Source organism: Tamandua tetradactyla, chromosome 1 (assembly GCF_023851605.1).
Source record: "Tamandua tetradactyla isolate mTamTet1 chromosome 1, mTamTet1.pri, whole genome shotgun sequence".
Taxonomy (NCBI): domain Eukaryota; kingdom Metazoa; phylum Chordata; class Mammalia; order Pilosa; family Myrmecophagidae; genus Tamandua; species Tamandua tetradactyla.
In genome coordinates, this window is record NC_135327.1 from 116,185,174 (window position 1) to 116,201,314 (window position 16,141).

Sequence of the window (16,141 nt, forward strand, 5' to 3'; positions counted from 1 at the left end):
GCAGATTGATACTTTTAAACATTTAATTTTTTAGTGTATCTGCTAATTTACATTTTGTTTAAATAAAAAGTAAAGATAAGTAATAAAAACAAAATAGATTGATAGATGAATAAATAGATACAGATAAATAAATGTCAAGCTGGTTTATCAACCAAATCTTTCAAGGATTTATAAACACAGCCATTTGAATCTGCTTCAGGCCAGAGCGGGCATTCAGAGTTGGTGGTGGAGATGCAAATTGTTTTTCCAAAGAGCTGTTTATGTTGGTGAAGCTGCTGCTTAGATGTAACGCTCTGGGACAAAGAGAAAAAAAGAAGAACACTTTCTCGGGCTTCTCATGATTTTCTTTTTAATCTAGTCTATGCAAAAATATGGCTTACAATTTATTGCTGAAATATAGGAACCTGAAGATTCCCACTGTCCACAGTTTTAAATGCAACAGATATCTCAATTGCTTGCAGAATGATCACTTCCAGGACTTCAAGACATGTACCATTAACAATTATTCCCCTTTCCCTTCTGTAGAGGAATTCTCACAAGAGCCAAAGACCCAAAAATGCCCAATTAAAACCCTACCACAGCAACTCATTTTTTAGTCAATAAAAAAATAAACTAGTAACTTGTATCATTTTCTTCCATGAGGCAAGAAGCTGCATTAATCATTTCTTCAAAGTAATTTTAATTTTACTAAACTGTTTTCTAGAAGAAAAAAAGCGATGACACACCCCATGTCTGCCCTAGATGCTGTTTCCCCATGGAGGTTTTTCCCATGTCTTAGCAAGGGTGCAGAATGTTTGAGATTCTATGGAGGGTTGTTTCCTCAGTGCTCTTTGCATTTATTTTTCTCAAATAACAAATGCATTTTTAGCACAGTTAAGACTAAACTAGCTTGCTGAAGCAATAGATTGGTCTAATAAAAGTTTTTAAGATCTGAACTTTTGAACCTTCATATTAATAACATTCCTTCATCCACATCTTTCCTAAAATGGGAAGAATACACTGAATACAGATTTGTGTGTGTGTATCAAAGTTCTATATCATCATGAATTTTCTATAGTTCAGACAGAGGTGTTGATAATGTAGGAATTGGGGATAACTGTGTACAGGCCCAGGAAAAAATCCTGAATGTTAGGAATTTTAAAAATTAAAATTCTTGTTGGAAGTGCACTATATATTTTCTTCTCTTAAAAAAAAAGCTACAGAAAAAAATTTTGATTAGTTGAATTTATTTAAGAAATAGTTAGCTATTCATAGTTCACCTTTATAAAAATGTAAAAGCAACATAAAGGATGTTAGAGAAGTGTACAGATGGAGGTTGAAGTATATTTTTACCTCGGCTTGAATGTTGGATTAGAAAAAGACACATGAGACAATAAAATGAAGATCATGGTCCACTACTCAAATGATAGCAACAACAAAAAATATTTTCCCTATCTCACCCTCCTGTTTGCCAAAGAGCCACCTACCCCTAAGTCATCACTTTGATAAATAAACTCCAGAGTAATATAATTTCGCTATGAAAAGATGACCAGTAGCTTGGATTCATGAAGCACTTATTGCCGAATGTGCCAGTTTGTCAGCTCTATCCTTGGCTTCTAACTTGCATGACAAATTCATTAATACATTGATCTAGATGGTTGTCGAGATATGTTGGAGGATCTTGACAGATGGGCATTTAATATAAAAAACTGTCTTTGATCTGCAGTTACAGAATCTCCTTAGCCAAAACTGTTATTGAGCTATTGACGTTAGAAGTTTCTGCTCTTGTTTTCCCTGCGGTACTTCTATTTTCTGTGTATAAACATACTTATCCCTAAACAGCATGAGAAGAGTATGAGAATGGATTGGTGTCCTTAATTTGTCTTCCTTGCTTCATCTTTGAAAGTCTTCATATTCCAGTCCTCAATTTGTGACTTTAAAAAGTGGGTCACCTTACATATTTCTTCTTCTGTTTATTTTGCTAAGATTATGTATAGCAAGTAGAAAAAGAGGAAGAAGGTTTAATATCTGTAAATCTATATAAAGAGTTTGGCCCCATCTGGTCAAAGTATATTCAACTATGAAGCCCTCTGCTGCTATCCCAGTTTCCTCATTGACCTGAGCCATTATAGCAGAATCAGGGAAATTCAACCATAATCTTCAGACATCTTGATTTTATTTTAAAGAAAAAATATTACCTGCTTCTCAACCACCCTGCTAAATAATGACTCTATACAAGGAAAAATTCAACTAGTTATAATTAATTTAGATCTCAATTATCTCCTTATGTTCATTGAATTTTAGTATTCTTCAATAACTAGCATGACAGTAAACCAAAAATGTGTGCAGTGCTATATGCCACAAGGGTTTCCCAGGCTCGAGAGTAAAACTCGTAAGTTGTTTTGACTGGGCAACTAATAGCAATTTAGATAGTTCTGTACAAATTTAGTGACATGAGATGCAAAGCCATTACTGTATTCCAGCACATTTTTCTTGTCAGAACCATTTAAATCACCATCTTACACAAGTACATATTGAAACTCTAAGTGTTTTATTTTTATGTACATTTCATTTTTGTCCAGAAATAAAATATCTAAATACAGACAGACTGTAATGTGGTATATGTATAGCTTTCAACAATACTTGAGCTGAATAAATGCTTTGTACATTAAGTTTGTCTTTTTAATGGAGTTCACAGCTACATTGATAAAATGGATTCCTCATATCCTTTGTTTTCTTTTTTAACCAATAACAAGCAGAGAGACAAGTACAAGTTAATATTAATAAGCAGCTCAAATAACACTTGGTGAAACTATGTACAATACAAACCATTCATACAAATGAAGACTAGGATATTGAATTTGTTACAATATGTGTAGTAAAGATAAGACAGACACTTATAACTTACATGGTGTCTGTCAGGCATTTTCCTTCCTATATAATGATCAGAACTTGTGCTAAGCGGTCTTGGCTGGTCTCGAATTCACGAAAGTCCAATGATTGGTGATGAAAGCTGTAAATCCCAATGTCTGCCCACATGTAAATTCCAAATGTTTGCTCATCTTTACTGAGTGCAGGCTCCCTGCATAGAAAAAAAAGAGCCATTTTGTATCACCTAGAATGTGCCTACTATATACTGAAAAGAAGTTACTACACTTTGTGTTCATAAAGTAAAGATACTGAGCTCTAAAGACACATTTTTCCATTTTAACAAGCATATACTTCTACAGTAGTATTTACCAGTACAGCTACTCCAAGCAGTAGAAAGGCATGAGTGGGGATTATTGATTGGCATGTACTCAAGACTTTAAAAGAGATTTCCATGACACAAGTGTTAGAAACCATTCTCTGTCTCGTTAATCCTTTAGCTTGATGACAGTTTATCCTGAACCATTATGAGCCAGACAATGAAAGCCCTCTCAACAGGGTGCGTGAAGGATGCAAGCTGAAATGCGTATGAGTGTGCGTTTGTGTGCATCTGTGTGTGATTTACAACCATACTGAGAGATGAAGCTGACTGGGTAGAAATTACATCAGATGTTTTCCACTAGCATATTTGCAGCCAGTTGACGGGAGCAGCAGTGTAGACACATTCCAGGCAACAGATGTGGCCTTCTTCCTTGAGGTAACAGCCCTGCCACATGACCTTAAATTCCTCAGGCTTCAGTCTCACCCCCACATCCATCCTCATCCCGAGGGGAAGTACGGTGTGTCGCTGTGGTAGTTGTAGTCGGGACACACTTTCTGTACTAGTTTATAATCTGTACTATAAAAGGAAATGTAAATACAGATCACTTTAAAGGGCTTAGAGCAGAGCCAGGACACATGACTTTGGGTCTGCTCCTGGTAACAGGTTTTTGAAGGGTCATAGTTGCAGAGTGTGTTCTTGGTAGCCTTGTCAACCTTTTCATATTCAATGCGACAGTTAAAGGACTTGGAATCTTTGGCATCAATCACGGTTTGTTGTGCCAAGTCGAATTCCACAATTTTCGTGGGGGGTACCAAGCTGACGGATACATTCCCTTGACCAGTAGAATTATGCCTAAAATATACGCTAAAAGTCCCATTGCCATGGTCTACAATTTTTCCAGTTATCAACAGGTTTAGCTTCACTGTTTTGATGTTAGAATGAAAATCACCCCATCCAAACATTTTCTTAAACTTGCCGGTCTTAACAATGGGCCTTCTCTTGGCCCGGGGCCGAGGCTCTTGAAGATCTGTGGAGTTCCTCAGCCAGTCCCAGAGGTCTTGCTCAGAATAAGGTTCTGGGGTGTCGTATCGCAGGTCCAAATCTGTATCATTTTCTTTGCCACGAAAAGTCTGTGAAAGGAGTCGGCTGATAGACAAGTCTTTGCTGCTTTCTGTCCATATGTGCTTTAGTGTGGATTTGCTGCTTGCTGACTTTAGAAGTTCTGACTTACCACCATTTGTTAAATTGGCACATGTGACCTGAAAACAAAACAGAAAAATGGCATTTACATCTTTGCATACCAGAAGAATACCCAACATGCAGATTTAAGCCCTTTCTCAGAGGCTTACAATTAAATAATGACATTTTTTAAGTATCTTCAGCATCTGACCAATATTTATGAAAATGTAATAAATACCACTTCTGTTCTTATTTAACAATGGAAAAGGAGAGATAAAGGTGGATAAAAACCACTAACCATGACCCAAAGAACCATATAAAAACATTGACTTTATGGGGGAAAAGGCCCATCTGACAGAAATAAAATAAATTTAAGTCAAATATAAGCCAAACTTAACTAATTATTTCTTAGCACCAAAATCCAAAATTTCAAAAAAAATTTTACAAATCGCTATGCTCTGTTACTACTTCAAAATTATCATAACCATTAAAACTATAGAATTCTCAGAAACATGTCAAAATGCAATCCATGCCACAGTTATATTAGAAAAGTTAGTTTTGCCAAGAGATTGTAGTATATTTTAACTGGTCAAAACAAAAACAAAAAAAGTGTTTTTTAGCACTTAGTAAGCAAGGAACAGATGGCACAATGTGCCATTCTTGATCATAAAATCTGTCTAGGAAAAGAGATATAAAATAAAACATCCAATATATAATATCTTACAGAATAATCGTCAATCTAGAGAAGCAGACAATACATGATCAATGATACAGAGATCACTATAGGTTGGCCTGTCAGAGTCACATTCAGAAACTGTTCTCCTGGGACCCCAGATTTGCTTCTTTGGGAAGAATTAGATCCTCATCTACAATAGGGATTAAGAGAAAACAGTATCCGCATTACTTCATTTGCCTAAAGTGACTTCCATCCCAACAATGGAGACAGGCAGTAATGCAACCAACCACCCAAGAAAACCAAACCAGTCAATACAGGTAAATCTTTAAGATGTGAACTGACTGTTGTAGAGTAAGTCAACTAAAGGAAATCTTAAGCTGCTCTAGTTTAAAGCCAAGTTTCACAGTAAAACTCTACTCTCAAGACCCTGGAGAACAAATCCTGAATCCTGTCTCAGACATGAACTTGGCTACCACTCAACAGTTTTGTAGGTCCTTCTAATCTTCCTTCAAAATGTTCTCAAAATGGGGATGAAAGGTCATTCTTGGAGGCATTTTTTTTTTAATTATTATTTGGGCCCAAGAGAAAATAGAACTGCATTCTAAAGACCTTTTTAGAAACTGAAAGTGGCTCATTTATTTAACCTCTTGGTTTTGCAGGCCTCTTGCTAGGATACAACCCTGGCCTGAGAATAGCATTTTACTCAGCCACTTGTGTTGGGAGGAGTGTTGGGAGTAAGAGAATGAATTTCAGAGCCACAATGCCTGAGATCTACTCCTCCCAGTTCTGCCACTTCCAAGCAGCATTCCCTTGGTTAGATTATTTAACCTCTCTCTGCATCAGTTTCAACATGAGAGCAATAATGGAGCTCACACTATAGGATTGCTACAAGGATTAACTGAGTGAAGACATGCAGAGCCTCCAGAAGAGTGGCTGACACATGGAATGGGTTCAATAATTGTAGCTATTATTATGAATCTCAGGTTGATGCTTGAAGACTTGTAGAGAAAGAAGACTACCAAATGACATGTATGGAGGTCTTTCCTGAGAGTGGCCAAATGTTCAAAATCTGGGCAGAGTGAGTTCCCCCAAGGACATGGATGCAGAGGGCCTTAGTAATCCAAGCTATGACAAAGTCACTTAGATGTTATAATCTTGCCTCTGCACAAATTCCTCAGGATCAACACCCTCTTCACTACAGCTGACAAATAGTCTCTTTCCTAACCAGTTCAACCTAGGACTACGTGAATGCTGGAGACTATATCACCTGGGAAAGAATGCCAACTAAGGGTGTTCCCCTCCTTCTGAGGAGAACACAGGTATCACATAGCTACTCTGTGTCCCAGAGTGTTCATATGTGGAATAGGGATAGTGATACTAGTTTGTCCCAAAGGAGATAACAGATATGAACATGCTTTGTAAACACCAGAGGTGTTGAACAAGGCAACTGTGTAAAAGGACTCCATTCTACCACAGTAACTACCACAGTAACCACTCAGCCAAATTTCTTTGGCTAGTTGAGAGTCATGTCACCCCTCCTTTTTCCACAGAGTTGGGGAGCTGAACAAATCATTCCTTTATTCAGAAAATATTCATTGATTAGTTACTAGAAGCCATATGCCTTTATAGAAGCCAAGCTATAGTGTGATGAACAAGTTGACAATATCCCTGCCTTTGTGGAACTAGGAATCTTTTGGAGGAAGAGAGATGATTACCAAGCAATCAAACAAATAAATAAAGTTATTTCAGGCAGAGATAAATACTGTGAAGAGAATAAAGTAAGTAATAGTTCAGAGAGTATCTGGTAAGGTGAGAAAAGGTGAACTACTTGAGTAAAGTGGTCAGGTCTCTCCAAGAAGGTGACAATTAGGCAGTTGACAATGGGGGCCTCACTGAGAAAGTGACAAGGGCATCACTGGGAAGGTGATATTTGATCTTAGGCTGAGTGATGAGAAGGTCTAGCATTGCAAAGATTTAGGGGAAGAGCTTTACAAGTAGAGGGAACTGCAAGTGTAATGGAATTATGGGGCTGAGTTTAGCTTATCCAAGAACCAGAAAGAATTCTATGGAGTGCAAGTGTAACCACCCAGGATTTGTTCTGTTACTGCTTTCATTCATCTCTTCAAAAGGTAAGATTCTATAGGGTTTTAGTACACGATACAAGCTCAAAGACTACTAAACAAGAAGACCAAACCTTTGCTCTTTTATCTGATTGAGAAGAGCTTATAGGTTATTTCCAAATCCCTACTAAAACTCCAGATATACCATCAACAAGATCCAGACAATCAGACACAGGACATCATTTTCAAAAATGTTGATGTAGAACTAACTCATGTCCCCTCTAAATCAGCATAAGGGACAAAGACCTTGTCTTGGCAAAATGCACTGATCACTTTAACAACAGCTTCCTATGTCCCTAACCAAGTTACATTAGCAATATTCCAAATTCTTGACTTCAACAACTGCCTTCAGCTTTTATACCTGTCTTGCTCAACTCTTGCCTTCTTCCATTGACTTCCAAGAACTAATCTTGGCTACCTACCCTTGTCTTCCCCTACTCTCATTTCCTACCTCTCCAACTTTCCTTCTGGATTGAACCTAACCTCCATAGGCTGTTTTCTGATATTCACCTCACATCTGTTTCTGAGTCTATCTAGCCTAGATCATGCCTGAAGTGTTATCAGTGTCAGCTGAGAGTCTTCTTTTCATCCAATGGTTCTGAATGAGGGCAGAAGGATTTTGTCCCCCAGGGGATACTTAGCAATATTTGGAGAAATTTTGGTTGCCATAACTTGGTGTTACTTCTGGTATCTAATGGGTAGAGTCCTGAAACACTGCTAAACACCATACCATACACAGGACAGACCCTGCAATGAAGAATACCTGGTCCAAAATGTTAATTATGTTGAGCTTGTGAAATCCTGCAAGTATAGCCCTAAGAAAATGCCTTGCATCTGAGAGAAAACCATTTTATCATGTGGTTATGCCTCATGACTGAGCCCTGAAAATCCAAGATCGAAACACTGGATAAGCTAACACAAAAGCTTGTTAATGATTTCAGACTGCTAGCCTAAGTCTGGTGGAATCTGCTGTGATTCCCTTGGCAATAGCATTGCCTTCCCAGAAAAACCCCAAGGCTATTGCATGCAAAGGTTAATTAAGGAAAGGCAAACACTGGTCCGGGGGGGCTGAGACCTGAGGAATGTGATGAGGTTTAGAAAACACGGACTGAGTATGGTATGAGTAGAATCATGTCTAAGAGAAGCATAGACTAGCTCCATGCACACTGTCATCCTTTGAACTCATAAACATATCACCTTCTGTAAATGAGCCAGTGCCTTTCTGTGGAATCAAAGATGGCTATCAGATGGATCATTGCTGAAGTGTGGGAAAATATTAGGAATTGAGAGAAGCCTGTCTTTACCATCAACTTTCTTTCAGTTCTTGGTACTTTCCTTTCACTTCTAATCAACCTTGCAATGGTATCTCTCCTCTCTTTCCCTGCTCTCAAACTGTTTCTTGTTTACAGATTTTGTTTCCAGAAATGGATCACTTATGCAACAGAAATGACTGATCACAGCAAATGATCATCACTTTACCCAAGTAATTTTATTTTTTTTAACAAGGACCACACCTTAAGACTCAAAGGAATGAAATTTAGAGGGAAATATTCTTTGTGGAGTGGGACAATGTGTAGGAATACATGGATTTTCTTGAGGGAAAAGTATAGTTTTCCACCTATTCTCTCTGCTTGATAATAAAGTCAACCTCAATGAGGCAAATTTTACTGTACTATCAAAAGTTTTATCTTTTAGTAGGGTTATAGTTAATATTATTTTCATTATAATTACAAAACCATCAAAAAATAACTGAAAGTTTCCTAATTCATTGGAAGAAATGCATTTCAAAATATGTGATTTTCCCAGATGAAGAAACTACTATAAAATTTTTAAAATAAACATTGGTTGGTACGAGTAGTATAGATCTTTTGGTTTTGGAGTTTGTTTCATATGTGTTTGTATTCACTTGTTTGCTTAGTTTTGATTTTAATGAAATCTAGCTAGTTGCTCAAACATCCAAATCTATGCTTGCCTAACGTTTCAAGACATTGTCCTTATCACACCCCCTATACTTATGCAGAGATATAAGAGAAATAAGTGCATATGTTCTTTTCTGACTTTCCCCTGGGATTATATGGATAGTTTCACATACTTTGAGTGACAAGAAGAATAAACAGAGGCAAACCCTTGGTAGCTGCTTGACTTGTGTCTCAGCATCAACACATTGTCAAGAAGGGCTGTAATGGGAGGCACCAACGGTGTACTGGCTAATGTAGCAGCAATGGGGTTGACCCAAAGAGGGAGGGGAGAAGCAATTTTGAGTACACTTTAGCAGTGACAAATGGGTAGTGAAAGGACAAAAACTGTGGAACTGGAGGATATGATTTCAAAGAGGAAGAATGAATCTTTTCTAAAGGAGGCTAAGACTCCCAGACAAACCTCAAATTTTCAGAGGGTACAGAAATAATTTTATTCCATATCACAGCTGTAGTGATCTTGAATGTGAGCTCTGGAGTCAAACAACCTGAGTCCCAATCCAGGTTCTGATCTTTAACAACTGTATGATTTGAGCAACTTGTTTAAAATTCAGGTTTTCTCATTTGGAGAATATGAGAATCATATCTACCTCCTTCATAGAGCTGTCATGAGAACTAAATGGAGTCCTCCCATTTACATTAACATTACTATCCATCATCATCATCAGATAATTTGTATCTGAATCACACTGGGTAATATTTTATGAAAATGAAAAACATAATAGGGTTGGAGAGCAGAACACATTTTTGTAAGAAAATCTCCTTGTAATATAACCAAAATCCAAAGAAAACACTTTCTAAAAAGCAAATATTTTTGAAAGTGCTGCTGTGACAATTTCAAAAATACAGCAGGTTAAGCAAGTAGTAAGACTCAAGTTACAAGGATAAGCACAAATTCAGCTATTAAACTTTTCAATCACCAAATGCATTGGATTTATTTGCCTTCAACAGTATGATGTGAAAAGCTTCAAGTAGCGCTTTCAGCCAAGAAGCCTCTTTGGAACATTTCAGTTTGGATACAGAATCAAAGAAGGTTTCAACTGTAATCATCATCAGCACTGCCTTGACTCTTCTTATTTTCTCTCTTTGAAACTTCCCTTTCACTTAGGTTAGGAGAGGTGCAGAGCAATGTCCAAAAGAGAAGATCAACAATGAAACATCAGAAAGGGTCCTCAAGAAAGTTTCAGATCTGTTCAGTATAAACAAACCTGGTTTATTTTGTTTTATTAATAAAATAACTATGCTGTGAGAGTCTGACAATATCAACTAAGCAATAGGAATACAAAGATAAATGAAACATGGTCCTTGCCCTCAAGAAGTTCACAATCTAAAGCAGTATTATTTAAGAAAATAACAGTGTGGTATGAATAGAAGTATGTGCAACTTTTGAAGAGTCATGGTCCCAAGAGCCTGGGGACCACCAGACCCATCATGCCCACAAGCAGATTCCTCACAGAGGTGCACACTGCCCAAGCCCCAGCCCAAGCGTTGGCAGCTTTCAGCACACACCAAGACCCACAGCCTTGACTGGTTTTGCACCTGGTTGGGTTCCAGCACAACCAGATAACTTAATCAGGGAGCCGTGGGCCTGAGAGGAAGAGGTGGGAACATCTGATGGGAAGATGAACAAAGTGCAGTCTGGAAAACTGCTTTCCTCTCTTGCTTTTAACAGATCTCCAAATAGAGTTGTACCTCCTCATGAGGTTCCAGCTTGGCTTGGTGGGGAATTACTGATAAAAACAAGTGCAAAAGGAGACCTTCAGCATAAACCCAAGCAACCACAAAATCTTAAACAAGCAAGGGAAATCAACTCTCAAAATTACCATACCAAAATAATCAGATGCCTTGAAGGCAGGACAAAATTACAAAGTACATGAAGATGCAAGAAAATATGGGCCAGCCAAATGACCAACTTAAAGCACAAGAAGAGACACAGAATTTGGAACAACTAATTAAATATGTCTATACAAATCTTCTAAGTTCCATGGGTTGGCTAAAGACATAAAGGATATCAATAAGACACTAAAAGAGCATAAAAAAGAATTTGAAAGAAAAAATAGGAAAATAGCAGATCTTATGGAAATGAAGGAGTCTGTAGATCAAATTAAAAATATACTAGAGACACGCAGTAGCAGATATGAAGAGGCAGAAGAAAGAATAAGTAAACGAAAGGACAGGACAACTGAATTTGAATGTGCAAAAAGAACAAATGACAAAAAAGTTGGAAAATTTTGAATTGGATCTCAGGGAAATGATTGTCAACATAAAGTGCACAAATATAAGAACCAGAAAGAGAAAAGAACAATAAAGGGCTAAGAAGATTATTTGAGAACATAATTGGGAAAAACTTCTCAACCCTTATAAAAGGCATAAATATGCAAATCAAGGAGGCCCAATGAACTCCATTCACAATAGCAACTAAAATAATCAAGTATCTAGGAATAAACTTAACCCGGGATATAAAGGGCCTGTATATAGAAAAGTACAAAACATTGCTGAAAGAAATCAAACAAAATCTAAAAAGGTGGAAAGAAATTCCATATGCATGGATAGAAAGGCTAAATAGCATTAGGATGTCAATTCTGCCTGAATTGATCTTCAGAGTCAATGAAATACCAATCAAATTCTAAAAACATACTTTAAAGACTTCAAAAAGCTGATTATCAGATTTATTTGGAATGAAAAGGGGCCCTGAATAGCCAAAAGCATACTGAAAAAGAAGAATGAAGTGGAAGGTTCACATTTCCTGATTTTAAAGCTTATAATAAAGCCACAGTGGTCAAAACAGCATGGGATTGGCACAAAGATAGACATATTGATCAATGGAGTCACATAGAGAGTTTGGAAACAGACCCCCAGATCTATTGCCAACTGATCTTTGACAAGGCCCCCAAATCCACTGAACTGAGACAGAACAGTCTTTTCAATAAATGGGGTAGGGAAATTGGATATCCAGAGTCAAAGGAAAGAAAGTGGACCCCTACCTCACACCCTTTACAAAAATTAACTCACAGTGGATCAAAAACCTAAGTATCTTAGAGCCTGTACCATAAAACTTCTAGAAGAAAATATAGGGAAACATCTTCAAGACCTAGTAATAAGAGGTAGCTCCTTAGACCTTATACTCAAAGCACAAGCAACAAAAGAAAAACAGACAAATTGGGGAACTCCTCAAAATCAAATGCTTTTGGGCCTCAAAGGACTTTGTCAAAAAGGTGAAGAGGCAGCCAGCTCAATAGGAGAAAATATTTGGAAACTATATATCTGATAAGGGTTTGATATCCAGTATATATAAAGAAATAATACAACCCAACAACAAAAGAGCAAACAATTCAATTTTAAAATGGATAAAGGATATGAATATACATTTTTCTGAAGAGAAAATACAAATGGCCAAAATGCACATGAAAAGATGCTCATCTTCATTAGTTATAAGAGAAATGCAAATCAAAATCACAATGAGATATCTCACACCTATAAGAATGGCTGCCATTATACAAACAGGAAACTACAAATGTTAAAGAAGATGTAGAGAAATTGGAACACTTATGCACTGTTGGTGGGAATGTATAATTTTATTGCCACTATAGAAGACAGTTTGGCAGTTCCTCAGAAATCAAAATGTCAAATTGCCCTATGATCTAGCAATACCGCTATTGGGTATATACCCAGAAGAGCTGAAAGCATGTGCACACCAATGTTTATAGCAGCATTAGTTACAGTTGCCAAAAAATGGGAACAACCCAAGTGCCCAAGTGTCCATCAACAGATGAATGAATAAACAAAATGTGGTATATACATATGATGGACTATTATGAAATAACAAATAAGGTCCTGAAGCATATGACAAGATGAATGAGCCTTGAAGACATAATGCTGAGCAAAATAAGTCAGACACAAAAGGCTAGATACTGAATTATTTCATTGCTATGAACCCCCTTGAAAATGTAAACTCAGAGTCTTAAAATGTAGAATATAGGGGACCTAGAGATAGACAGGAGCTAGAGAAGGTGGAATGGTTACCAATGGACTATATGGTAGTTAGATTCAGTTGACAACTTGGCCAGGTGAAAGCACCTAGTTCTCCATGCTGTGGACATGAGCCAATGGTACATAAACCTCATCTGTTGCTCATTACATCTGAAGTTGGCTAGTAGGCGGGCCTACTGTAATGAATGATGTTTGATTAATGGGCTGGTGCTTAAATGAGAGAGCACAACGTAGCACAGCCAAAGCAGCTTGGCATAACTCATCTCAGCACTCACAGCTCAGTCCAGGCCTTTGGAGGTACAGAAATAAATCACCCCGGGGAAAGTTGTTGGAACCCAGAGATTTGGAGAGAAGGCCAGCAGAGACCATCCTGTGCCTTCCCACATAAGAAAGAACCTCAGTGGAAAGTCAATTGCCTTTCCTCTGAAGAACTAACAAAATAAAATCCCTTTTATTAAAAGCCAATCCATCTCTGGTGTGTTGCATTCTGACAGCTAGCAAACTACAACAGACTAGTTAACAAGGGTGAACTTAAAAGTATGGGAATGGATAGTGGTGATGGTAGTTTATTAGTAGGTTTATAAATAATAATGGCATATTGAAGGTGACTATGACTGAAAAGGGTTGTTAGCACTACAAATAAAAATAAGTTCTTGAATGAACTACTTCAAAATATGACACTTGAACAAAGAGTTAATAATAGAAGGGTGTATGGAAAAACTACTTATTGAATGTTTTGGTCTATATCTAATAGGAATACATCACTAATACCACAACAATACAATGGGTAAATAATTCGGGGGGAAGGCAGGACAAGAGTTAAGAGGAATTTTGGATTTTCTTTCTGGTATAGGTATGTATGTAGCAATGAAAATTGTCTAAAATTGAGAATGATGATTGTACAACTAAGTGAGGATACCATGAAACACTGATTGTTTATTTTGGATAGAATATATGCTATATGAACATAGCTCATATATTCAAAATCTGCAGATTCAAAACAAATAAACAGAAAGATTCAAGTGTGAGAGAAAATGTTAAGAGAGAGGCATACTATTAAATATTGGTAGGGTACCAGAATGGGGCAGCCACTCTGGAAGATAATGTAGTTGATCCATAGGAGGCTAAAGATAGGGTTGCCATATGATTAGGTAATCCCGTTACTGGGATTAATACTTAAAAGAACTGAAAGCAGGGATTTGGATAGACATTTGCTCACTGATGTTTATGATGACATTATTTATGACACCCAACGGATGGAGGTGGCCGAAGGGTACATTGACTGAGAAGCAGAAGGGTCAACTGTGGTGTATACATATGATGGAATATTGTGTGGCTACAGAAAAAAATGAAGTCATGAGGCGTGCAATGAGATGAATCAACCATGAGGATCTTATGTTGAGTATTATGAGCAAAATAAGCTAGAAACAGAAGAAAAAATACTGTATGGTCTCTTTTAGAAAATACGTATAAGAAAATTGGGGCCTAGCTCTTAACAGAAGTCACATTTATTCCTGAGCTTTAAAGGTTATTTCTAAATTCTGAGATGCTGTGCTATAAGTGTATAACCTGGTATTTTCATGGAACTTTGAATAACTATGAGACACCTAAGACTCAAAGCTAGAGTTCTGCAGCTCTGAAGGTCAGCATTGCTACAAACAACTGTTAAAGAAGTCAAAAAAGAGATCAGACTTCAATTTGAGTAAGAACAAAGCCAATCTGGTTGGGACCAAGATAAATCAGAATACAGGTAAAGGATGATATTGTCTATATTTTAGAACTTCACCTACTGTTGAGACCAAAGGAAGAAAGGTTTATTTTATCCAAAAACTAAATTTTCGGTAACACACAATCTGACTTAACCTGTCTGGCCAATTCAGCTAAAGAACCCAAACACATGGAGCCTAGAATTGGGAATGAGGTTTTGCAATTCTATATATCTTAATATAACACTCAGATATGTGCCAGAGTATGTTGGGCAGATAATTAAACAGTATTGGCAAAGTCCCTTGAGGGACTGGAGAAAAATTCTGGAAATATTAAACTTTCCCACCTGGGAAATCCCTGATAATCTCTCAAACATTAGGGACTCCAAGTTAATAGGCCAAGGCCTTGATTTTGAGGGTTGCTCTTACAAAACTTATATCTGTAATGAAGAAGCTAAGCCTAGTGATAATAATGCCTAAAAGTTACTTTCAGAGAATTTCTTTTATTGCTCAGATGTGTCCTCTCTCTCTCTAAAACCAACTCTGCAATTAAAATCATTACCCTCCTGAACTCTATGTGGGACATGATGTCCAGGGATGTAAGTCTCCCTGCCAACGTGGAATATGACTCCCAGGGATGCCCTGGCACCATGGGATCAACAACATCTACCTGACCAAAAGGGGAAAAAGAAATGTAATGAAATAAGGTATTAGTGGCTAACAAACTATAAGTAGGGTGGAGGGACTATTCTGGAGGTCACTCTTACACAAGCTTCAGCTAGATACTGCTAATTGTCATTGTATACCAAGCCCCAACTAGCAGTATTCCTGTAAACCCTTAAGAATACCCAGGTCTCTATCTAAGACTCTATAAAAGTTTAATTCACTAAGTTTATTTATCAGAAACCTATAACCTTCAGATGGTTCCTAGACCAGATTAAGTCCTGAAATCCAGAGTTACCAGTGTCTCCAAAAGCTTCAACCAGTGGTATTCTCCTACTCATAATGCCACATGAAGAAGTTAGAATGGTCATTATGCAAATATCCAAATATTGCATAATGACCATTATGCAAATATTTGGGGAAAAGATCAAAGAGGCAGGAGTTGCAACAGAGAAGACAGGATTTAACGAATGAATAGGACAACAGAATCATTATACTGATTATTTCTTTTTAGTCTCCAATGTCTTAGAGCAGCTAGAAGGAAACACCTGAAATGGTGGAACTGTAAGCAATACCAAACTTTTAAATTTGTCCTAAAACTACTTCTTAAAATGTACTTTGAAATTCATCACATTTTTGTATATGTTATATTTCACAATAAA

At 37.2% G+C, this 16,141-nt stretch overlaps 1 protein-coding gene across 1 annotated transcript in view; it reads right to left on the reverse strand.

Annotated features, from left to right (window-relative positions):
* Nucleotides 1–1,285: 1,285 nt before the first annotated feature.
* NXPH1 (neurexophilin 1) overlaps nucleotides 1,286–16,141 on the reverse strand; it is a 313,863-nt gene continuing 299,007 nt past the window's right edge. The window contains exon 3 of the mRNA XM_077163131.1: nucleotides 1,286–4,428. Within this exon, the coding sequence (XP_077019246.1) occupies nucleotides 3,667–4,428 (762 nt within the window). The 3' untranslated portion in view covers nucleotides 1,286–3,666. The remainder of the gene's footprint in view (nucleotides 4,429–16,141) is intronic.